We start from the raw sequence: 24,867 nt of genomic DNA on the forward strand, positions 1-24,867 counted from the left end.
ATGGGTGAGTATGTGAGAGAGAGAGAATGGGTGAGTATGTGCGAGAGAGAGAATGGGTGACTGCTGTGTGTGAGAGAGATAATGGATGACTGCTGTGTGTATGAGAGAGGATGGGTGACTGCTGTGTGTGACAGAAAATGGGTGAGTGTGTGTGAGAGAGAGAATGGGTGACTGCTGTGTGTGTGAGAGAGAATGGGTGAGTATGTGAGAGAGAGAGACACAGAATGGGTGACTGCTGTGTGTGTGAGAGAGAGAATGGGTGAGTATGTGAGAGAGAGAGAATGGGTGAGTATGTGAGAGAGAGAGAATGGGCGAGTATGTGAGAGAGAGAGAATGGGTGACTGCTGTGTGTATGAGAGAGAATGGGTGACTGCTGTGTGTGACAGAAAATGGGTGAGTGTGTGTGAGAGAGATAATGGATGACTGCTGTGTGTATGAGAGATAATGGATGACTGCTGTGTGTATGAGAGAGGATGGGTGACTGCTGTGTGTGACAGAAAATGGGTGAGTGTGTGTGTGAGAGAGAGAATGGGTGGCTGCTGTGTGTGTGTGTGAGAGAGAATGGGTGAGTATGTGTGAGAGAGATAATGGATGACTGCTGTGTGTATGAGAGATAATGGATGACTGCTGTGTGTATGAGAGAGGATGGGTGACTGCTGTGTGTGACAGAAAATGGGTGAGTGTGTGTGTGAGAGAGAGAATGGGTGGCTGCTGTGTGTGTGTGAGAGAGAATGGGTGAGTATGTGTGAGAGAGAGAATGGGTGACTGCTGTGTGTGTGAGAGAGAATGGGTGAGTATGTGTGAGAGAGAGAGAATGGGTGAGTATGTGTGAGAGAGAGAATGGGTGAGTATGTGAGAGAGAGAGAATGGGTGACTGCTGTGTGTGAGAGAGATAATGGATGACTGCTGTGTGTATGAGAGAGAATGGGTGACTGCTGTGTGTGACAGAAAATTGGTGAGTGTGTGTGTGAGAGAGAGAATGGGTGACTGCTGTGTGTGTGTGAGAGAATGGGTGAGTATGTGAGAGAGAGAGACACAGAATGGGTGACTGCTGTGTGTGTGAGAGAGAATGGGTGAGTATGTGAGAGAGAGAGAATGGGTGTATGTGAGAGAGAGAGAATGGGTGACTGCTGTATGTATGAGAGAGGATGGGTGACTGCTGTGTGTGACAGAAAATGGGTGAGTGTGTGTGTGAGAGAGAGAATGGGTGACTGCTGTGTGTGACAGAAAATGGGTGAGTGTGTGTGTGAGAGAGAGAATGGGTGGCTGCTGTGTGTGTGTGTGTGTGAGAGAGAATGGGTGAGTATGTGTGAGAGAGAGAATGGGTGACTGCTGTGTGTGTGAGAGAGAATGGGTGAGTATGTGTGAGAGAGAGAGAATGGGTGAGTATGTGTGAGAGAGAGAATGGGTGAGTATGTGAGAGAGAGAGAATGGGTGACTGCTGTGTGTGAGAGAGATAATGGATGACTGCTGTGTGTATGAGAGATAATGGGTGACTGCTGTGTGTGACAGAAAATTGGTGAGTGTGTGTGTGAGAGAGAGAATGGGTGACTGCTGTGTGTGTGAGAGAGAATGGGTGAGTATGTGAGAGAGAGAGACACACAATGGGTGACTGCTGTGTGTGTGAGAGAGAATGGGTGAGTATGTGAGAGAGAGAGAATGGGTGAGTATGTGAGAGAGAGAGAATGGGCGAGTATGTGAGAGAGAGAGAGAATGGGTGACTGCTGTGTGTATGAGAGAGAATGGGTGACTGCTGTGTGTGACAGAAAATGGGTGAGTGTGTGTGAGAGAGAGACACATAATGGGTGACTGCCGTGTGTGTGAGAGAGAATGGGTGAGTAGGTGAGAGAGAGAGAATGGGTGAGTATGTGAGAGAGAGAGAATGGGTGACTATGTGAGAGAGAGAGAGAATGGGTGACTGCTGTGTGTATGAGAGAGAGAATGGGTGACTGCTGTGTGTGTGAGAGAGAGAGAATGGGTGACTGCTGTGTGTATGAGAGAGGATGGGTGACTGCTGTGTGTGACAGAAAATGGGTGAGTGTGTGTGTGAGAGATAATGGGTTACTGCTGTGTATGTGAGAGAGAGAGAATGGGTGACTGCTGTGTGTATGAGAGAGGATGGGTGACTGCTGTGTGTGACAGAAAATGGGTGAGTGTGTGTGTGTGAGAGAGAGAATGGGTGGCTGCTGTGAGTATGTGAGAGAGAGAGAATGGGTGAGTATGTGAGAGAGAGAGAGAGAGAGAGAATGGGTGACTGCTGTGTGTGAGAGAGAGAATGGGTGACTGCTGTGTGTATGAGAGAGAATGGGTGACTGCTGTGTGTGACAGAAAATGGGTGAGTGTGTGTGTGTGAGAGAGAGTGGGTGGCTGCTGTGTGTGTGTGAGAGAATGGGTGACTGCTGTGTGTGTGAGAGAGAATGGGTGACTGCTGTGTGTGTGAGAGAGAATGGGTGACTGCTGTGTGTATGAGAGAGGATGGGTGAGTATGTGTGAGAGAGAGAGAGAATGGGTGACTGCTGTGTGTGTGTGAGAGAGAGAGAATGGGTGACTGCTGTGTGCGTGAGAGAGATAATGGATGACTGCTGTGTGTGTGTGTGAGAATGGGTGGCTGCTATGGGTGAGTGTGTGAGAGAGAGTGAATGAGTGGCTGCTGTGTGGTAGAGAGATAATGGGTCACTGCTGTGTGTGTGAGATTGAATGGGTCACTGCTGTGTGTGTGAGATTGAATGGGTGACTGCTGTGTGCGAGAGAGAGAATGGGTGACAGTGGCCGCGGGTGGCTTTACAAGTGCCGCCGCTTGGGGCGGCCAGGCCATTATAGTAAATTGTCTGTGCCACTGCCTGGACAAGTTGGACAACATAGCAGTGGCTGCCGGTGACTTTATAAGTGCCAAGGCCGCCGCTCAGAATTTACACTTTATGCCATACACTGTGTCACTACCATAAGGACAGCGAGCATGGCCCACCAGTTGCCAGCACCCCTAGGCAGCTGCCTAATGGTGGCGCCAGCCCTGATTGGAATGATTTGCTGTATTGGAATGACAAATCATGCATATCGTCTAATGTATATGCACAATTGCCTGCTCCCACGGACGTCACGCTAGATCGTTTGACTGTTAATGCTGCACAGTCATACGATGTGTGTGTGGCTGTGCATTTTAATGAAAGATGGACTCTCATTCATTAAATCGTGTAGTGCGTATGGCCAATCTGTGATGGTTCATGGCTAAAATAAATCACCGTGACCATCTCTACGATTGGCCGTCGTTCTAATGTGTTCCTGGCCTTAGGAAACATTCTGTACAAGACCCTGGTTCCTCCTAGATTTGGTACTGTTATTACTGCAGAGTATTCCCCAGAGATACCATCAAACTGGTCACCTGCAGCCACACCTTGCACATTCAGGGGAAAATTCTGAGTCAGCGGGATCTCTGTGCACAGATGCAAATTGCCAGTTTTTGCATACAGCACAAATGCAAATTTACATATTTTTGCATATGCCCATCCTATTCTGAGTTGGACATAAATTTGCCCGGATCTGTTTTTCAGTGAAAATGGGCATTTCGGGGTGGGAACTGGGTGGCGATAATGAGAACGCACAGAACTGTTCTAACTTATGGGAGTGTCATTTGCGTTTATCTAAAGCACTGTGCAAGTCATGTGTATGGGGAAAGGAACCTGGTTTCTGACATTTCTCTTGGAGCCGGCATGGGACTGGTGCAAGTGCAGATACTAATGATGACGGCTTGCGGCGGTTGATATAAAATCATTGGGCGGCAGGGGTTTCCGTTTGTAGATGCACAGATTCTCGCATTAGCTAAATGAAATCTCACATTAGCATAAGGCAATAAATCTGGTTTCCGTGGCTGAACACAGCTACAGCCACTTTGAGTGCAACTTAGAATCAGGTCCTTTAGACTTCTGCAGTTCAGCTGGCAGGAAATGTTGCTTAAGATGTTATCAAACATTTGCGGCTTTTGTGAGAGCTGCCATATTGGCAGTTAAACATAACATAGTTGTTTTATTAAAACATTGTCCACATAGGTCTACTCTGGGGACAACTCTCCATTCCTCCCCTGATACCTTTTAGCCCCTTCCCTCCTTTCCTTATTTACACCAGCATTTTAAAAGAGCGAGTTGTTCTGGATTGCAAAATTATTTTACACAACGCGTTTCGCTGGTCCGAAGTCACTGCTAATTGTCTCACGCAGGCATAGTTCGGGGAGGGTGTGTCGATGGAATTGCATACTATGCCGAGTTGGATCGAAACCTAAATCAACCTGTGTGCAAGTTTGCCCAGAGACAAGTAGTAAACTCAGTGATCTGATAATAGGCAGGTGCACCGCTGAGATGCGTACAGCTGCATACCTGCAAATATATATGCATTTTTTTAATATGTGCAAACAAAGCCTGATCATTTGTGACTGAGCTGTGTTCAATGCTACATCGGTACCTTAGATGTGCAGAAACTTCAGTCAACTCCAATGACTATAGGGGGTAAATTTACTAAGAATCGTGTCTGGCCGAGTATTATACACACTTTGCATTGCATTGTTTTTCTCAAACAACCACACAAATTTACAAAAAATTGTGTTTGACTGAATTATGCTTTTCGATGGTGTATGGGATTGTGTTTGCAAGCCTGTGAGGTCAGTCGTGTTCTGACTAAAATGTAAAGACCTGCCAGAGAGGTGCATGTTTAGCAGAAGCACAGCACAGACCACTGTAATCTGTGCAATGCTTCTGTATTGTAGGATGTAGAGAGAGGTTTCATTTTAAAAAAAATGTCATGCCCCCCCCCCCCCCCCCCCCCCCCCCCAAAAAAAGAAAAAGCATAACTAGCCATGGACCTATGAGTCCAGTCTGGTAAAGAAAATTCAGGGGAAAAACAAATGTGGGGTTCCCCCAATTTTCCTTTACCCAGCACCAGGCTGAACAAGCCAGGGGGCTTACACTATAGCAGGGAGACACACAGTATGGGGTCCTTCTGCCATAATGTAAACAAACCCACAAAATGGCTAGCCCAGGGCTGACAAACTTCTTAAAGTAAGGATCCCACAAAAAATTGTGTTCCCTCTTTCGAGCATCAACCAGCCCTAGGCTGAAAGCCCAAACTCTTCCTTGTATCCCTGAAAGCAGTGGTTGCAGAGGTAATGATGTAAATTAAGGGTTAATATTGTTTTTCACGTTGGGACTACAAGTCACAGCCAGCCAGCCCTGTGGCACTTGTAGAACTACAAGTGTCAGCAGGGTGTTGCCACCGGTACCCCCACTGTGGAAAAATATATTAAAAAAAGGTCAGTACTCTTCTCCAGTAGGCATCTGGTCTTCAGAAAATAATAAAGCCAGTGACCCTCTCCTGAACGAGTGCTAGACTGGCTGTTCATAGCCAATCAGTGGCCGTTGTCATAGTAACCAGAGGCTAATTGGCTAAGATCAGCTGAGCTGCGGGTAACTTTGTGGCTTCCCTGTCACTCAGCTAATGCTATACTGTACATACAGTATAGCGCTCGTTCTGGAGTGAGTCACTAACTTTTTATTATCTGAAGATTGGATGCCTTCTGGGGTGAAGGACCGACCTGCGCCAGGGAGTAGGTAAGTTTGTAGTGTTAATAGTATGAGTGCGGTGGGTGAGTGAGTGTGTAAAAAAAAAACTAAAACATTCTGTGTGTGTGTCTTTTTTATTAATATTTTTTCGACAGTGGGGATACTGGTGCCAGCAGCCTGCTGGCACTTGTAGCTCTACAAGTGCCAAAGATCTGGTTTCCTGGGTCTTGTAGTCCCACTGTGAAAAACAATATTAACCCTTTATTTTTACCATTACCCTTGCACCTATCACCTCCAGGGGTGCAGGGAAGAGGCCTGGGCTTTTATCCCAAGGCTGGTTAATTTTTTGGGGGGTCGCCACTCTGAGGATTACCAGCCCTGGGCTGAACAGTTTGGGGCTGGTTTACATTATGGCAGGGGACCCCACGCTGAGTATCTCCCTGATATAGTTTAAGCCCCCTGGCCGCTTAAAAGAAAATAGGGGGATCCCCATGATATCCCCCCCCTCTGATTTTTCTCTACCAGACTGAGCTTCATGGTCCAGGGCTTGTTATGCTTTTGGGTGGGGACCCCACACTGTTTATTTTTTATAAATTAGCCCTTTTATTACTGTTTTACACTCAGAAGCCTGCACAGATCACAGTGATCTGTGCAGAACTTCTGTTAAACACACTGCTGATGAGGCAGTCTATTTCAAACTTCCATTTTGTCTCGTGTTTGCTCCATTTATATAACATGGCAGACACGATTCTTGGTAAATTCCTGTGTTCTATTCCTGTCTACAGAAAGTACTTACGAGTTTGGCCGATGGTGTATTGATTTTTATTTGTTTTTCAACCATTTTGCAGATAGTTTTGTGTTTTAATACCCGTGTTTGCCTTTAGTAAATCTCTGTGTTTAAAAATCAAGGGAAACTCTCAAAGGAATACTAACTCGGCCAGACACGATTCTTAGTAATACCCCTAGTTATAGGAAATTATACATATACAAATAAAGCAATCATTTGACAATCAGGAAAATTGAGTGAAGACTACAAGAGTAAAAATGTCTTCTCCATAAACCATATGCCATAAACAGAATGCTAAAATATTGTCTAAATCTTTTTCTTATTGTGTCCTAACCTATATGTCAGTTTGTGTCATTGCTTTTAGTTTTCTATAGGTTTGAACATGGAATGTGTTTCTAATTTAAGCTCTTTTATTATTTCAGATACTGGTCAATGCACTTACAACACAAGGCGAAAGAGCTGGTCTATGAAATTGATCATGGTTCCAGTCTTAAATACTGATACTACTGAGTATATAATTTCAATATAACCTTCGCAACAGGCATCAAGCATACATGCCAAAGGAACAGCTTCTAGGTAGAGTGATTTTCTACTACCCAAAAAGTTCCAACTTCAGTCTAAAAATTGATCTACTACTATACAGTAGCTCTGCAAAATAGCATGGTATACCTCAGTTCTAGAAGAGGTCATTCTTTGGGTTATTACTTCTGACTATTCTCACTTGCTGGAGTCACTCCATTCCCATGATGCTAGTGGAAGTCTACATGAAGACCAAGGAGAGAGTCATCACACATTTTAGTTGTTCTGTTACCACAGACTTGCAGAAAGGGTGGTTTTAAAACAAAGACAATTATGTATCACTATACTAAGATGTAATTTTTGTGGGCATTGCTGGTACAGTTTAATGCTATTGTTATCGTCACCTATACAATTGCTGGAGGTGGACAAATATATGATAACAATGGAAAAAACAAACAAACATGATTTGTAATGTATACAGATGATGGATAATCCTAAATCAGATTTGCCTACTCTCCTAGAACATCCAGGATACTCCCTCCTGAGAGCTACCGCAGACCCCCAGGTCAACCGGTCCCCCTTCAGGATCTATCTTACTTCTTAGTGAAGTGGTCTTGATGGCGCATTTTGTGCTGCCCCCACACACACTATTAACCTATAGTACATCTCCCCTCTGTGACCTCTCGGTCAGAGAAGAAAAATCTACATAAGTCTGTCCTAAATATCTATAATTATTAGTTTTTATAGTATTAAGCAGCAAGATCATTTAACCTATTGAGAGTAGGTATTTGCAATTCATTTGTCCACCACCTCTGTTCGTTGTGCAAAATGCATAATATACATAACAATTTCATGGTAATATTACCTATTTTAATATGAATATTTAATACAATTTTCTGTGCAATTTTTTAATAAAGATAATGTTAAAATACAAATCCTGCTATTTATTTTAGATTTTTATGTTCTTATTTCTTAAGCAGCAATGTATGTTGGGGGCGGGGCTAAAAAGCAAGTATAAAATTGTGCAGTAATGTTTGTGCGGAAGCATCATTAGTGAATATGCATGAAAAGAATCACTACCCTCTCTGGGGGGAGATGTACTAAGCCTTGGCGAGAGATAAAGTACCAACCAATCAGCTCCTAACTATCATTTTTTAAACACAGCCAGTGACAGGAGCTGATTGGTTGGTACTTTATATCTCTCCAAGGCTTAGTACACCCCCCCTCTATCCTCTGTTATATTTCCCATTATATTTCCCATTCTTTGCTACTCAGCAGTGCACTGACAAGACTAATCTTTAAGTATTAAGGTGCATACACACTACACGATATGCTCCCTAAGCGATATCGTCTTGTGTGTCCCCGGAAGGCTGTGCTCAATGTCGTTCATGACATTGAGCACAGCCGCTGAACGATATCATTAACGATATCGTTCAGCGCCGGGCTCTCTCCCCCATTCCCTGACATGCAGCAACCTGACGAGATCGTCAGGTTGGCCTGCATGTCAGCCCGATGAACGATGATAACGAACGACCCGCTGGAACGCGCGTCGTCGTCATCGTTCATCTTTTTGGGCTTAAAAATGGACGATAAAGTGGACGACTGAACGATAACGATATCGTTATCGTTCAGTCGTCCACTTTATCGCCCAGTGTGTACGCACCTTAACAAATACTTGGTTCAGTGGCAAACGCAGGATTTTGAAAGGGGGGTTTTCCAAGTCCTTGGTTACCGAACCAATGAAAAGACATCTAGTCACAAATATATAGAAGCCACAAATAAATAGATAGATAGAAACAGCTTACACATGATTTAGGACCACTACAGTAAAATATACCACTTAGCCTATGATGGGGTACACACACACTGACTGACACAGACAACCTATCCCTAAAAAACATGAATGCAGCAGGCAAATAAATACAGCCAGCATCATTTATTAAAGACCCCCCCCCCTCTCCCCAGTAATGGTCCTCCCTTTGCAGTGCTCCCAGTAGTAGTCCCCCTTATGTAGTGGCCCCAGTATTAATCCACCCTATGCAGTACCCCTTACTTGCCTGCCTTTTTTTTTTTTCTCTTCCCGGGAGAAGCCCAGGTAAGAGAAGCAGGAAAGTGGTGACGGGGATGGGGTCTGACTATTTGCGTCATTAAGCCAAATTACACGAATCATGAAGAATCACTTCATTAAGCCCGGCCCCCTGCACAGAGACCTACGATCGCCGCGGAAGTTCTCCCCATGCGGGGGAAGTGAATACCCTTCCAGGAGTGCAGGGGGGTTACCTGAAAATCATGAGCCTCCAGCGAATTCTGGGAGGATAGGCATATATGCAGTACTCCCAGTAATAGTCCCCTCTTTGCAGTGCCCCTAGTAGCGGCCACCCCCCCTATACAGTGCCCCCAGTAGCGCCCCCCCATGCAGTACCAGTGTCAGTACCCGTACCCCTTACACATACACACACAAAAAACGCAACTTACCTGAATCCCTGCTCCTGCCGTGACCACCGCTGTCCGCTCCTCCGGGCCCGCTCTGCACTATGGGAGAGGTGTCATGACGTCTCTCCCATCACCCGCTGTGGTGGGAGTTGGAAGGCGGAGCTCATGAGTGAGCTCCAGCCGGCCACGTCCGTGGACGCAGCAGCCAATGAGAGTCTGTCCGACTCTCATTGGCTGCTAAAATAAACACACTGCCGCCAGGTAGTACGAGCGTACTACCCGGTGCCGGCAGCGGTGTGTTTGTTAGTGTGTAGTGGGGACCGCACTCACTGCGATTTGCACTACACTTAGTGATTGGCAGGCAGGGGGGTTTCTGGATAATCAGAAACCCCCCTCAGTGCGCGCGCCTGTGGTTCCATTACAATCGGAATCCAAATTAGGTTATTTTTAATGTTCCACTTATGTGAATTGGTTGTAAACCTAAATCTCCTATTGACACTTTTTTATGTTTAAATATACCTACAATAAACATACAGTGGTTTAACATGTTCCACCACATAATCCAACTAAAACAAAGTGCATTCCCACAGTTCTGCTGTCAAAGCAGTATGGTTTGTAGCAGAATTTGTCACAATTAATGTTTCAGAAGATATTAACATTTAAAGAACATTTATTTTATATGGACATTGCACATGGGTTTTTTCGATACAAGTCACATGTAGTGCACTTCTAACTTGATATGACTCATGGACATGCGCATAATTTTAGGAATGTGTTTTATATTCTGCTCCCATAAATGTGTAAAATTAAATTTAAGAATGAGTAACCATTTGTTAACAATAACTACAGCCATGGCCAAAAGTTTTGAGAATGACACAAGTATTGGTTTTCACAAAGTTTGCTGCTTCAGTGTTTTTAGACCTTTTTGTCAGATGTTACTATGGTATACTGAAGTAATATTACAAGCATTTCATAAGTGTCAAAGGCTTGCATTGACAATTACATTAAGTTTATGCAGAGAGTCAATGTTTGCAGTGTTGACCCTTCTTTTTCAAAACCTCTGCAACTCGACCTGGCATGTTGTCAATCAACTTCTGGGCCACATACTGACTGATGGCAACCCATTCTTGCCTAATCAATGCTTGGAGTTTGTCAGAATTTGTGGGTTTTTGTTTGTCCATCCGCCTCTTGAGGATGGACCACAAGTTCTCAATGGGATTAAATATTAAAATTTAAGTAGTCTTCTTGGGCGCCTAAAACACTATTTAAGCAGCAAAAAAATGTCTACCCTTAGAACTCAGTAACATATAATTTTAAAATAAAATATTGAAAACTTCAATGTTTAAAATAGCATTTTAATAGTAATTTTTCTTTAATACACCATAGTAACATCTGACAGAAAGGTCTAAAACAATGAAGCAGCAAACTTTGTGAAAACCAATACTTTGTGTCATTCCCAAAACTTTTCTCCACGACTGTAGAACAGCGTATTAACTTCACAACAGAATATAGAAAAGAAGCAATTATCTGGCATTTGATCATGCCAAATAAGAAGTGATTTTAGCCCAGACAACAATAAATTAAAGATAACTTAAAGACAATCTATAGTAATACATGAACAATAAAAACAATCGCACCTGGGCAGAACAATATGAACGAAAGCAATGGACTAGTTCCTACACTGAATCATAATGCGCACATCAGTACATCCCAAGTCAGCAGTTTCTGTGCTAAGTTCTAAATATTATTTTCAAACATTTTCTAAGTTATTTTAGCAATATACAAAATCATTTCATCAAAATATTCAGATTATTTTGTAGCAGAACAGTTGCAGGGCCTGATTCAGAGTTGTACGCTAATGCCGCCACCTATGTGTATGTACGGAATACACATGGCCGGCGCTTCTAATCCCAACAGAGGAGGAAATCCCAATCGTCAAAGGTAAGTATTGACTAACCTAATTTTTCCCCCTAACCTCCCTTCCAGGTACCTAACCCTAATCCCCCTCTAAGTGCCGAAACCTAACCCCCCATTCCCCGCTGCCTAAATCCATGTCCCCTGGGGAGGTGCCTAACCCTAACCTCCCTTCCCCTAGTCTAAACCTAACCACCCAGGGCGGTGCCTAACCCTAATTACCCCCTCGGGAACCCTAAACCTAACCCTCCCCCCCACGCAGCTGTCCTCACCCGGCTTACCTTCGACCAGTAAGCCGGGACAGCGATGCCTGTCATTTAACCCTTGCCGGGATTAGACAGTCGGGAAGCCGGCCCGTATGTACAGTAGCTGCTATGCGATAATATGCAAATGTTGCAGCCTGGGAGATGTATGAAGGTGCCCCCACCTGCAGCTTTGCAAATCCAAGCATCTGCGTAACATGTTGCACCATCTGTATACACCAGCGTTTTTCAACCACTGTGCCGTGGCATACTAGTGTGTCGCGAGCAGTTGTCAAGTGTGCTGCGAGGTCAGAGTTGGCATTACTTGTACTGCTGACCTGGGCAGTGTTGAGCTCTTCTGGGAGGCTCAGGCGTGCCCGGGCCGTGACCTATGGAGAAGCGGCGGCATGACATAGGTCAGGTTACTCATGCCGTGTTGCACACTGCTCCCAGCTCTGCACTGTGTGACTGAGCAACCCCAGCCAATGAGGGACAGCACAGGGATGACAGTGAGCCTTCTCAGCTGGTTATGTTATTTTTTTTCTGTGGGGGCCAATGTAATTTTTTTTGTCCTGTGGGGAGCAATGTTTTCTGTCTTTTCCTGTGGGGAGCAATGTTTTCTGTCTTTTCCTGTGGGGAGCAATGTTTTCTGTCTTTTCCTGTGGGGAGCAATGTTTTCTGTCTTTTCCTGTTGGGAGCAATGTAATTGGCCCCTACAGAAAAAACAATGTGTGTGTTTGTTTTCTTTCTGTGGGGCCATTGTGTGTTATTTATTTTTTCTGTGGGGCCCAATGTGTTTGTTTTTGTTCTGTGGGGGCCATTGTGTGCTATTTTTTTCTGTAGTGGGCAATGTGTGTGTTTGTTTATCTGTGGGGGCCAATGTCTGTTGTTTTTTTCTGTGCGGGGCCAATTTGGGAGTTTTATTTTCCCATGGGGCCAATGTGTGTGTTTCTTTCCCATGAGGGACTGATGGTGTGCCTTAGCAATTTTAAAATCTTGTTCGGTGTGATGCGAGTTGAAAATCACAGGCGTACACAGACGCAGCATCGGCCCCAGATCATTCCATTGTTGCAGTCCTGAGTGAATCTATGGTCCCACATGCCGAAGACATATTTCTTGAGTACTTGATCACAGCCGCAGGATGTGACACGTCACCGACATGCTTGCGTTTTTTACCGCCACGTCCAATTACCTCCCCCAATTGCTGCCTGACTGTCAAACACACTGCAAGTAAATAGTCTCTGCGAGTGACTACAGTAATGTACCTTGATGCATGCCCTGTGCGACTTAGACGCATAGGCGGTTTACTGATAATCGCTTAACTGCATAAACATCGACATTGCGTACAGCTCTAAATCAGGCACATGCTGCCCCGGGAATTAAATTCCAGTCCAGGGTCCTTTCTGTGGAGTGTCAGAATCACGGAAATCTGCATAAGCGCATATGTTTGTGGCCCTTTTTTCTAGAGAAGAACAAAGTAATTTCACACTTAGGGGCCCATTTATCCATGAGTTTTATCATACGCAACAAGTTTTAAAACTCAATGCGTATGATAAATGGTGCTCCAGCCAATCAGCTCCCAACTGTAATTTTTCAAACAGATGACAGTTAGGCGCTGATTGGCTGGAGCACCATTATCACACGCAACAAGTTTTATCACTTGTTGCGCATAATAAAACTCGAGGATAAATGGACCCCATAATACACTATGCTAACTGGTAGCAGCCAATCTGCATCAGGTCCTTATTTCCCAGCAGAAGTACAAGATGCAGAAGTGTATCAGGTATAGCTTATCAACAAGCAACTGTGGGCCTGATTCAGCAAGGAACGCACGCTAGCAGACGCACGCACCCAGCCGCAGCTGTGATTGACAAAATAAACATTGGGAACATCGAGTGCCATCGAAGCTGTGTGTAAGCTAAGGGTAGACATGATCCTGCCGCAGTACTTGACAGATTCCCGCACGTAGAGAGGCGCCCGGCTGTGTGCGGCGCCGCTGAGATTAATTTATGCACGCCCCTGTAACAGCGCGCAAATGCACAAGCACGCCTGCGTTTGGCTGACCTCCTCCCTGTCACCACCCACAAACTGCACTTCCTGTCAATCAAAATCGAAGGTCTCTGCGGGCTCCCTGCATACTCTAAGAAAGCCCTTACCATACCCAGCAACCTGTTCATGCAATGTGATGCATCGGCTCGCACTGTGCGTTCTCTCACTTGCGTTGCTTGCTGAATCAGGCCCTGTGTCCTTTTATTTTACCAAAAGGACAAAAAAAAGCAACAAGCCATTACTTTGTATCCATAACAGTAAAGATATGTTGTTTTTTTTTACAAGTGATCATAATTGTCTGGTTGACTCCAATTGTAGAAAATGTTCCATTAAGAAACATAAATTGTCTTCCATGCAAGACAGGATTATCTGGAGTTCCCGCTCAATAGAAAATAGCTTATGATGATTATTGAAATTCTTTCAAGACACGTTAGTCGTACAATAAAGTTCATCCACACTGTAATAAAGCGCTCCATTCAATTTATTATAAATGAATATGCCAAATACTGCAACAGAACAAATAAAAACATTAAAACACAACACATTAAAAGCTTTTGAGAGTGATAATAAAATAAATACATGGTTGTGGATCTTTTCAACTATAACCTAATATATATATATATATATATATATATATTACAATTTATACATGATTATGCATGGCCTGATTCAGCAAGGATCGCAGTTGCTAATATGCACACAGTCGGACGATTTTCACGATCTGCGCATGCATCGCAGTGCACATGCGTGAACCGGCCACTGCCATGGGGACTGCGATCACAGCGGCTGCGCAGACCCGTCACAGACTGATTGGCAAGAAGTACCGTGACGGGGGGGGGGGGGTGGTCGGGGAAATGCAGGTGTGCCAGTGCATGCACAAATTAGCGGCTGCGAAGCCATACGCAGCCTGAGGTCTCATAGCGTGTGTGGCTGTTAGCAATTCCTGAGTAAGGTCAGGGCCCGTGCAAGTGTGCGTATAGGTCCAATGGTACTCAATTATACCTAAGTATTAAGGATGTGCATATGGTACAGTGGGCGTCCTTATGTGGTGCTGAGTTTGCATTGTGATCGCAGTGGTTTGGCTTGCTATCGCAGTTGAACTGCGTGTGTACGCAGTATTGCGATCCATAGTGTATCAGGCCCTTAATCTCTCCGGGCTAGATTTAGAGCATAATGCAATTTTTCTGCCTGAATGTACATCTAAAAAAATAGGTTATTTGAACAAAAAAAAAAAAAAAAATCCCAGATTCCCTCTTTATCATCTTTTCTGCACACATAAATTCAAGTCATTGGCGTATCTATAATGGACGCAGGGTGCGCAGTGTCCACAGGCCTCTAGGTGCAGGGGGGTCCACATCGCATGTTAACATCACACACCCTGCACCTGTTTAATACTTACCTTTTCATTAGTCCAGCATCGAGAAGCAGCAGACATCACAGGGAAAATGGTGCAGCTGTCATTTTCCCGATGATCTGTGCATGTGCTGTAGAGAAATCGCCAATAACACGTCGTGGGCACCATGTTTCCAGAGACCTGCACATGCCAAAGTCTACTGCGATGCAGAGAGGACAGGGCCCCACATGGAGTCTGCACACAGGTCCTCTTCTCTTTCAAACTGTCCTTGATTATAAGGATAAAGAAAAGAACCTAAACACACTCAACTGCCACAACAGGTGTTCCCTTGTACAGCAACAATGTGAATGAATGAGAAGACGTTGTTATGCGAGCAGCCAATCAGAGTGTCATGTCTCTGATTTACTGGAGGATGAAAAAACTGCTGATTGGCTACTTGTGATCTATGAATTAACTTCTTTGCATCGGTAAGGTTCATTGCAGCAATGTACTATATCAATGGCCATCGATGATACAAGTGTAGTATCATTCACCAGCACACCCTGAAATAGCCTGGTGCCACTTTGTTTATCCCCCTGTATTAGTGGTTAGTAGCCCAGACTATAAGTGCTGTGGCTGGTTTCATTTGGGAGGGGGTAGAATTTATTTTAGTCATTTGAGACTTTTTTGTACATAAAACAAATTAGATCAGTACATCCCAAATTCAGTCCTCAGAGTACCCCAACAGTGCATGTTTTTAATATCTCCTTGCTGGTATATTTTAAAAGATCCACAGGCGCTATTATTTCATGTGTGATTCTGTGAAGAAACCTGGAAAACATGTACTGTTATTGTGCCCAGAGGACTGATTACCCAGGCCCAAGCTTGTTGAAAGGGACCCCGTAGGCCTGGGTCAGCTGCTGAGAAGGACAAATTTGCCCCTTTGCAGCGCATAACGCGCACATAGTATTATTTTTTGCCTCTGTGATTTGGCTATACCTCCAGTACCTGGGCCTGTTCAGATCTTAGCGGCCCTGTGCCCATAGCAACCAATAAGATTCTGTCTATTGTTTTCTGGAATGCAATAGAGAAATAATAGCTAAAATCTAATTGGTTGCAATTAGAGATATGCTGTTGGGTTCTCCAGAAATACGAATCCACTTGAATTTTGTGGATCCGGACAGATCCACATTGCGGTTCGGATCTCCTAAGGAGACCCGGACAGATGGGAGTCGCAGTTCTGATCTTCCTTTGGTTCAGAATTCGCATTTTAAATCCGAATTTCGTGTTTTGGATTGAAAAAATTATGATTTTAACCACTTGCCTGGCACGGTAGTATCAGATACGACCATACCAGACAGGGCTTTCCCTGACATGATCGTATCTGATACGACCATTCAGAAACGTCCAGTGGGCAACTTGCTGGAAGTTAACTTCCAGCAGCCACCCATCTCAGAGGGACCTGCTGGTCCCTCTATACCTGCGGCTCCCCCTCCTTTGTGTCCCGATCACTGCTGGCCACAGTGATCGGGCACCGGCAGCAGCCCCCCTCCCGGCGCGCTTCCATACAAGCAGCAGCCACGCCTCATGTAGCCGCGGATGCTGCTGTGACCCGATCACTGTGGCCAGCAGTGATCGGGCAGCCGGCCCCACTCACTTTACTAAGAAACAGCAGCAGCGGCTCTGGTAGCCGCCGCCACTGCTGCTATGTATCCGGGCCGCCAGCGGGACACCCTCCCACTGCGGCTCCGGAACAACAGTGATCAGTGTGATCTCTGTGTAGAAGCAGCACCGGCTGTTAGACGCGGGTGCTGCTGCTAAGTTCTCTGCCACCCTAGCGGCGCCCCCACCCACTCCTTCCGGCCTCAGCTCCACCTCCCCACATGTGTGTATGTGTGTGTATACATCGTATTCATACATCGTATTGCGGTCTGTGTATTATTTACAAGTCGTCTCGAGTGCCGCCTGATGCTATACTATATATATATATATATATATGTATATGCATATACATATGTATATGGAGGTATATACGTATGTATAGATGTATCTATGTATAGGTATATATATGTGTGTGTGTGTGTATATATATATATATATATATATATATATATACATACTTACATACATACATACATACATTTTGAGTTTTCTGGGGTCCAGCTTGCGTTGCGGGAGTTCAGAGGCATCCGTGGCAGAGTGTGGAGGTGTAGCGGCATCCGTGGCGGGGTGTGAAGGGGTCCACCGGCGGGGTGCAGAGAGGTCCAGCAGGGGTGTGGGACCATCGATGGTTTGCGAGCCGATGTTAAGGAAACCTCGGTGGCTGTGGCCTCAAACAATCAATGGTTTCTATAGATAGTTGAACACATAGGCCAAAATTGCAATTTGTATGGTATACAGTGTTTTTATTTAAAAAAATGTAAGAAAATTTTGTTGGATACATTTTTAAAAGATGTTCTTGACCTACTTCAGTCATAAGAAAAAACGACAATTTCTGAGCGGTTTTTAGAAAAATAATTTGTCAGTTAAGTGTTTGAAAAACTTTTTAGACATTTTTTAAAAAGCCCAGATCCAAAACCAAAATACTTGAGGGTGGCTTTGCAAAACAAAAATTAAAACACGAAGATAAATCCAGAACCAAAAAAAAAAATAAAAGGTCTGCACCCATCTCTAGTTGCAATGATCAAAACCTCCACTTTTCATTTTTAGAAGCTTTAGTAAATGTAAGCTGGCTGTATATACCAGACCAACTTTCCTCAAACCATCCAACTACTGTAGTTGGTTGGTTGGAATGAAAATCCGGTAATGCGTGGGAGCAAATGACAATCTACCATTTGCCCCCAAACACCGGAAAACAGATGAAAGCTGCTGTTCAGACAAGTTTTTTTTAAATCAAACAGATTTAACCAACTTGCCTGTACTGCACAACCTTTTTTCTGTTTTCTGGTGTTTGGGAGCAAATTGCTAATTGTCCTTAACAACCAACCAACTATTTAGATAGTTGGAGGAAAGTTGGTCTGGTGTATGACCTGCTTTAGTATATCATTTCCATGGAACAGTCATAATCCTGCCACCTTTTCCTATCTGAAGATACAAAAATGTATCCTGTATACTCATAGTAAACATGGGTGCATTTGCAAAAATAGGTGCAAATGGCAAATACACTGTAAGAAGAGAAAGTTTTGCCAATTTATAAATGACAGTTGTTTTTAGGGGGAACAATAAATCTTTCACACCTTCTCTCCACAACCTTAAAAATGTTACTATCCTGCAGAGATGTGTGGTTCGGTTCTCCAGAAATCTGTTTTCGTCCAATTTTCATCAATCTGGACAGAGTCACAGGGTCTCATTCAGAACCGCTCGCAAGCGGGTCGATGGTACCCAAATTCGCATGCGCACGACCCGGCTAGCGACGGGGTAGCCATCGCTCCGGGTCTCGCACCAAAGGGGGCGTGCTGTCGATGTTGATTGACAGCACGCCTCCTTTGGTGGGCGTGCCGGGGGCGTGGCTGCCAGATGGAGGCGTTCCCATGGGAACGCCTACCGTCTGGGTCCGGCCCCACTGACATCACTAGTGATGTCAGTGGGAGTGCTTTTGGCTCTGATAGAGCCAAAATCACTCCAGGGCTTGCGGCAGCGAGACCCTACTGCAGGGTCTCCGTCGCAAGCCCGATGGTCGCGATGGTCTTGACCATCGCGACCATCATCATGGATGCTCACATAAGCTGTGGTTGGTAACCCACAGCTATGCGAGCGTCCATAACGCCGCTCCAAGTTGAGGTAGGAGGGCCCTGATTCAGAGCGAGCACTCTGGTCAGAGCGTCCGGCTCTGAATCAGGCCCACAGTTCCAATCTCCTGAGGAAATCCGGTTCTTATCTTCCAGCGGTTCGGAATTTGGATTTTAAATTCGAATGTCAGGTTTTGGTTTGCAAAAATTACACGATTTTAGGTGTTTTAAAAGCTTTTTATATTTTTTTTGTTTAAATCCAGATCCAAAACCGAAACACTTGAAGGTGGTTTTGCAAAACCAAAAACGAAGATATATCATCTCGTCTTCCTTTCACTAATTAAATTATACAGAAAGGGATGCTATGGTTAAACAAAAGAAAATGACAGTGTTGTATCAAAGAGAACATTGGGAAGAGTTCTGGAATCTTTAGTTTACCATGCTGATAAAGTAAGGAGGTGTACATTGTATAATGTCCAGAATGAAAAAAAAATAGTAGTATATGAGACAGGGCCAAATGTATATAACAACTCATTCCATCATTTGCTATGGATAGAGTATTCTACCGCAGATGGGTCTCATTTCGTTTTTTTTATCAAATTATTTTGCCCTTAAAATATATATGAAAACTGCTGCAATAAAGATTTTTTTTTTCCATAGGAGCTTTCCAACCCAAGGGCTTGATTCAGAGCCGGTCGCTATATGCGGTCGTTCGTTCAAAAAAAAGGGGTGGCTATTCAAATGAGCCGTTCGCTCTTAGCGGTCTGTTCACGCCTCTAGGTCTGAACGAGCTAACAAAACTTGCGCTCGTTTTTTGGGAAACTACGCCCCCTGGCCGCTCGCATCCTACGTCATGTCCGCTATTTATTAGATTAATCGAGTACATCGACCAGGGTATGAGATGCTCGCTATTCTTGTGGTTGGTTTTTGCTACCACAATTTTGCGAGCAGTTCTGGCTATAAAATAACCCAGTGACGTGCTCAATGACGCTGCTGTTTTAATTATGCACACCCATAAAACGCCCGTTTTGACCTTTAAGCACGCCTGCGATCGGAACTCCACTCCCCGTTTTCAAGCACCTTCCCCTGTTACCACCCACATACGCCTCTTTCTGTCACTCAATTTATCAGGCATTTGCTATTTTGCGAGCACATGAATTTCGTCCGCACTCACTGGTTCGCGCATGCGTATTACGATCCGTACGCATGCGCAGTTGGGCAAACATCGCTTGGAGCGAACGAGCGGCCGCTTACGAGCGGCTCTGAATCAGGCCCTAAGTCGACAAAAAAAACGGTGCACACCACAGATAGTAATCCAGATCCAGACGATGGTCTACTGCCCTGGGAGAGCGGAAGAACTCCCTAAAATGAAGGAATCTCTTGTACTTTCGGAGAGTACGCATGTATCAGGGGCATATCTATAAAGGGTGCAGGGCGTGTGGGGAACCCTGGGTCCAGGGGGCCCACACCGCACACCCTGCACCCATATTTTTAATACTTACCTCTTCGGAGTCCTACGTTGGCGCTATCAGCTTTGTAAAAACCACCTGGAAAATGTCCGCCACGGGCATTTTCCCAGCATTTTGCGCATGCGCAGTAGGGAAAACGCTATGAAAATAGCTGCCGCGCCATTTTCCTGGCGACCTGCGCATGCGCAATAGACTCTGGGCACAGACTAGTGTCGGCCGACTGAGAGAGAGGAGGGAGCCCCGGACGGAGGCTGCACACTGCTATAAATCAGGCCCTTTGTACTTGTTACACTATCATAATGCCAAGTTCCACTGGTGGCACTTGGTTCGTGCTTACCTGAAAAAGGGGCGTGACCTTGCAGAAGAGGGGTGTGGCCTTGCAGGAAGGTCATGTCTCTACAATCCAGAGTAATGACTTTTAAGCCCCGTTTACATCACTCTGGGAACGTACCCAGCATTCCCATAGATGCTGGGCTGACCCCTGGAGACAGTCCCTGTACTGCTGGCTCCTCCCCAGTGACAGGACACCTTGTGACACCTCTGCCAAGTTCCTTAAACTTATTTATTGCTATACTGATATACTTTGGTTGATTTGTGTTTTACTATTTTACTTTATAAATGAATCAGCTCTACCTTAGTATTGGTCATAGGCCCTCATTCAGAGCCGCTCGTAAGCGGCAGTACGCTCGTAGCGGTCCGATGTCAAACCACGCATGCGTTGGTGTAACAGTGCGCATGTGCGTACGGCTGATTGCGATCATTTTTTTAGTCGTTCGTCGAATAGCGAACAGGAAGTGACATGTCAAATGTGATTGACAGAACTGTCCGTTTTTGGGCGGTGACGGGGGTGGAGATGGGAAAACGCAGGCGTGGCGAGACGTTTTTTGGGCGTCCCTAAATTATCTGATGCGAACGGCCAATGTGAACGGAAAAGGTGTTACGTCACTGTGTGATCAACTTTCCATTCAAACTGCTCGCTTAGCTTGTGGTCTGGTATTCTCTACCACAATGACGATGGTCTCTTCGTTCCTCCCACGGCTCATCGATGGTTTCCCGATTTATCAATTGAGGGCTCAAAAACAATCATTTTAGAATTGCAAAAATGTTTGTAAGGTGTTTAGCAAATAGCCTTTTTTTACTAGCAAAAAACCATACGCAGGTGAACTACTCAGCTGCTAATTTCTGGGTTAGACAATCAATTAGCTTACAAATTTATTTTACATTTGCGTGTTTTTGCCAAATTTTTTTTTTTTTTTAGGGCAACAATATTGTACTCAGGTTTGTTGTTTTTTTCATTTTTTAGGGACCAAGAAAACAATCGTCCTTTTTTTTTTTAAGATAAGTGTTAATTAAAACTCCTACATTGTTTTTAAACCTTGTTTTTTTTTTATAAAAAATAATGTTTACATTTCCGTTGTATTGTTTGTAATTTTGTTAGTGGGATTACCTTTTAACCAGTTTTTGAATTAATTAACAATAGATTTTTTAACTTTTTCCAAATATTTTTATTTTTATACACAATTTTTTTAAAGTGTTTTTATTCATAAATAAAATATGGATAACTCTAAAAAAAAAAAAAAAAAAATCTTTTTAGAAATGCACAAACAAAAAAAGTGGCATTTTCAAACCACAAACAAACAAACAAAATTTAAAAACAATTCACAAGAAGGGAGGTTTTGGCCATTAAGGAATATGGGGCAAACACAGAAGGAATGTGGGAAATTTTGCCAGTGCTGTCATCGCCTTTTGGCCAGTTTGGCCGGGGTAGGGAGGGAGCCTGAACGGGTCCGGGAGGTCCTTCGGCTGGCCTGTCCAGAGACAGATGTTGGGGCCTCTGGACTAGGCATAGGGCTAGGCACATTTGGAGGGATGGCTGTTGTTGTGCCCGAGGTGGAGGATCCTGATGTTCCAGCAGGAAGGGAGGCCGGCTCCAACATCTGATGGCGATCGAGCTGCTCCAGGGCATTTGCAATCCGGATGTTGGCCCCAGTATTTGCCTCCAGGGCCTGAGCAATGGTCACGTTGGCCGCAGCACTTTGCTCCAGGGCCTGCGCCACCCGTAGCAGACTGGAATCCAGCTTCGCCAGAATCTCAGTGTGCTGATCCGTTTTAATATTGAGATCAGTGAGGAGGGCCACTGCCTGCGAGGGGGATTGCCCTGGACTGTCTTCCACAGGGTCCCCAGCCGGATCTACTGGTTCCTCCCCTGCAGAGCCAGCAGAAGTTCTGCGGCCAAAGCTCCCCTCTGGAGCAGACTCATCCGCCTGTGTCTCTGTGAAAAAAAAGAGAAAACAGTAACATTATAATCTAGATATTGTCCAAAACACATTTCTGAGTTATTAACATTACTACATTTACCTGAGGCAACATGAGGAGCCGCAAAGTCTGGCATGTCGGTATCCATGTTCGACACGCCAAACACCTCCTCATCCTGCACACACCCCTGTGCCATCTCCTCCAAATCTGTGAGCTCCAGTGACACAGGGGTGAGACCCCCACCTGCCCCCCCTGCATGCCTAGCCCTATCAGCCAGTTTTTGCTTCAGCCGATATTTGAAATCGCTCCATCTGTGGGTTAAAAAGTTGGCATTATTCCTGCAGTATTTGGACCTGTAAACACTTTTTATTAAAATGTAGTTTGTATGTACCGGCGTTTGACGAACTGGGTTGCTCGGTCAAACTCACCAACCCTATTGACAGCACTGGCTATGTCATCCCACATTTTCCATTTCTGGCTTGCACCCATATTCCTTGCTGCCTGGGGCAGGTTGTCAATGCACATTTGGACCAAAACCTCCATCTCCGTTCTTGTGAATTGTAGCTGGCGTTTTTTTTTGGTGGCTTTTCTTGGCCTGCTAGGGCCAGCAGCCTCTTCCATTACATCCTCCACACCTTTTTGAAATTTGGAAATAAAATTTTTAATTTAAAATGTACCTAAAATGTTGGTTCCACAAAATCCTTTAGGGCCAAAAAGACAAATGCTTACCTGGCGCCTCTTGGACAGTGCTTTGCTGCTCTGTAGCCATTTTTGAGTTTCAGGTCTCACTACAGCAGACCGATTGGGGTTTTCAGTGACGTTTTTATACATGCGTCAGCATTATTCGGCCGCATCATTGATTGTGCGCTCCTATTGTCCGTCCGTAATTTGAGCGGGAAAATAGACTATTTATGGCTTGGTGTGACTCGAGTCAAGGTGGCGGGTGATGAATGTTGGAGGTTTGATGGAGGAGGGGTTTGTTTGCGGATTTTGGATTTCGGAGTTTGGTTTTTTTGAGTGTGATCTTTTTTTTATTTTTCTTACTTAATTTTTTTACGTTTGCTTTTTTTTTTATTGTTTACCTTTTTAATTTTGAGTTTTTGAGTAAGTCTGTTTCCAAACCACCGTAATCAATAATAGTAAATAGTTAAAAAAAATGTTAGTACTTATTTTATTTTTTTTCTACAGTTATTTTGGCCTTGCCCCCTTGATGTTTTTGGACTTTGGGTTATTTGTCTGTTTTTGGTAAGTGTTTTTAGTTTTATGAAGTTACAATTTCGATGTGTTGGTCTTCGCCTATGTTTCGCTAAGTCATTTTTTTTGGGTTGTAGGACTAATCATGTCTTCCCACTAAATATAGCGTACTCTTTTGCAAAATATTGTTTGAGTTGTTTTTTTTTTTAAACTGAACGTACTATTTAGCGCACTAATGTCTCCTTATTGAACTGTAAAAGTAGCGTAATATTTAACGAACTCGTGTCTTGTTTTAACTGTAAAAAAAGCGTACTATTTAGTGCACTAATGTCTTCTTATTGAACTGTAAAAGTAGCGTAATATTTAACGAACTCATGTGTCTTGTTTTAACTGTAAAAAAATGCGTACTATTTAGCGCACTAATGTGTTTTTATTATTTCAGTGTAAAATCATGTTTGACCACTAAATGTAGCGTGTGTTTTTCCGAAATAATGTGTGCTCCCTTCTCTTTTTTGTATGCCTAAAAAATGTGATCACAATCCAAGTTTGCCCAATAATAACTAAATATATTTTATACTTTTGAAATGTAGGTTGTTCTACTCATGACAAGACCCCGGCCTGTAAGCATCTTTGGATTTCCTAAAAAAGATAAGTATATTTTTCTTTTCAAATTTTTCGAAAATAACTACCTGGCTTACCATTTCAGGTTGATGTTGGTCGTATTATCTTGGCCATGGTTCCAGAACCCGACCAACCTCAACTTCGTCCCAGGCGTAGGCTTCGTAGGCGTGCAAGGCCCCAGATATATAGAACACATGTCACCCTTTTTGGAATGCCTGATGAGGTTTTACGACGATACCATCTTCCTCCACAAATCATCCTAGACACACTCTCATTAATAGAGAGTGATCTTGAACGGCAAATTGTTAGTCCTACAGCAATACCACCACTTATGCAATTAATGTCGGTGTTACATTTCTGTGCCTCAGGATCCTTTCAAACCACGGTGGGAATAGTTGCCGGAATCTCCCAATCCTCCTTTTCAAGGATCCTGAGGGCAGTGATGGAGGCCATTTTCAAACACCTCCATCATTTTATTAATATGCCATTGGATATGGGTTCCGTTAGTGTGGCGAAGGCCAATTTTTACCAAATAGCTGGCTTCCCACACATCATAGGGGTTGTGGATGGCACTCACATACCACTTCAGCCTCCAGCAAGGCTGGAGGCTATTTATAGGAACCAAAAACACTTTCATTCCCTGAATGTAATGGTGGTATGTGATGCCTCCCTCCAGATCCTGTCCCTGAATGCCAAATTCCCCGGGAGTGCACGATTCCTTCATCATCCGGCAATCAGGGATTTGGAACAAATTAGACAACCTACAAGCTGGTGAT

General features: G+C 44.3%; 1 protein-coding gene across 1 annotated transcript in view; it reads left to right on the plus strand.

The window, feature by feature from the left end:
- IL13RA2 (interleukin 13 receptor subunit alpha 2) overlaps positions 1-7,751 on the plus strand; it is an 81,806-nt gene extending 74,055 nt beyond the window's left edge. Inside the window, exon 10 of the mRNA XM_088452621.1 lies at positions 6,756-7,751. Coding sequence (XP_088308747.1) covers positions 6,756-6,834 — 79 coding nt within the window. The 3' untranslated portion in view covers positions 6,835-7,751. The remainder of the gene's footprint in view (positions 1-6,755) is intronic.
- The last annotated feature ends 17,116 nt before the right edge of the window (positions 7,752-24,867 follow it).

The sequence above is a fragment of the Taudactylus pleione genome, unplaced genomic scaffold (assembly GCF_031769625.1).
Source record: "Taudactylus pleione unplaced genomic scaffold, aTauple2 ptg000039l, whole genome shotgun sequence".
Taxonomy (NCBI): Eukaryota; Metazoa; Chordata; class Amphibia; order Anura; family Myobatrachidae; genus Taudactylus; species Taudactylus pleione.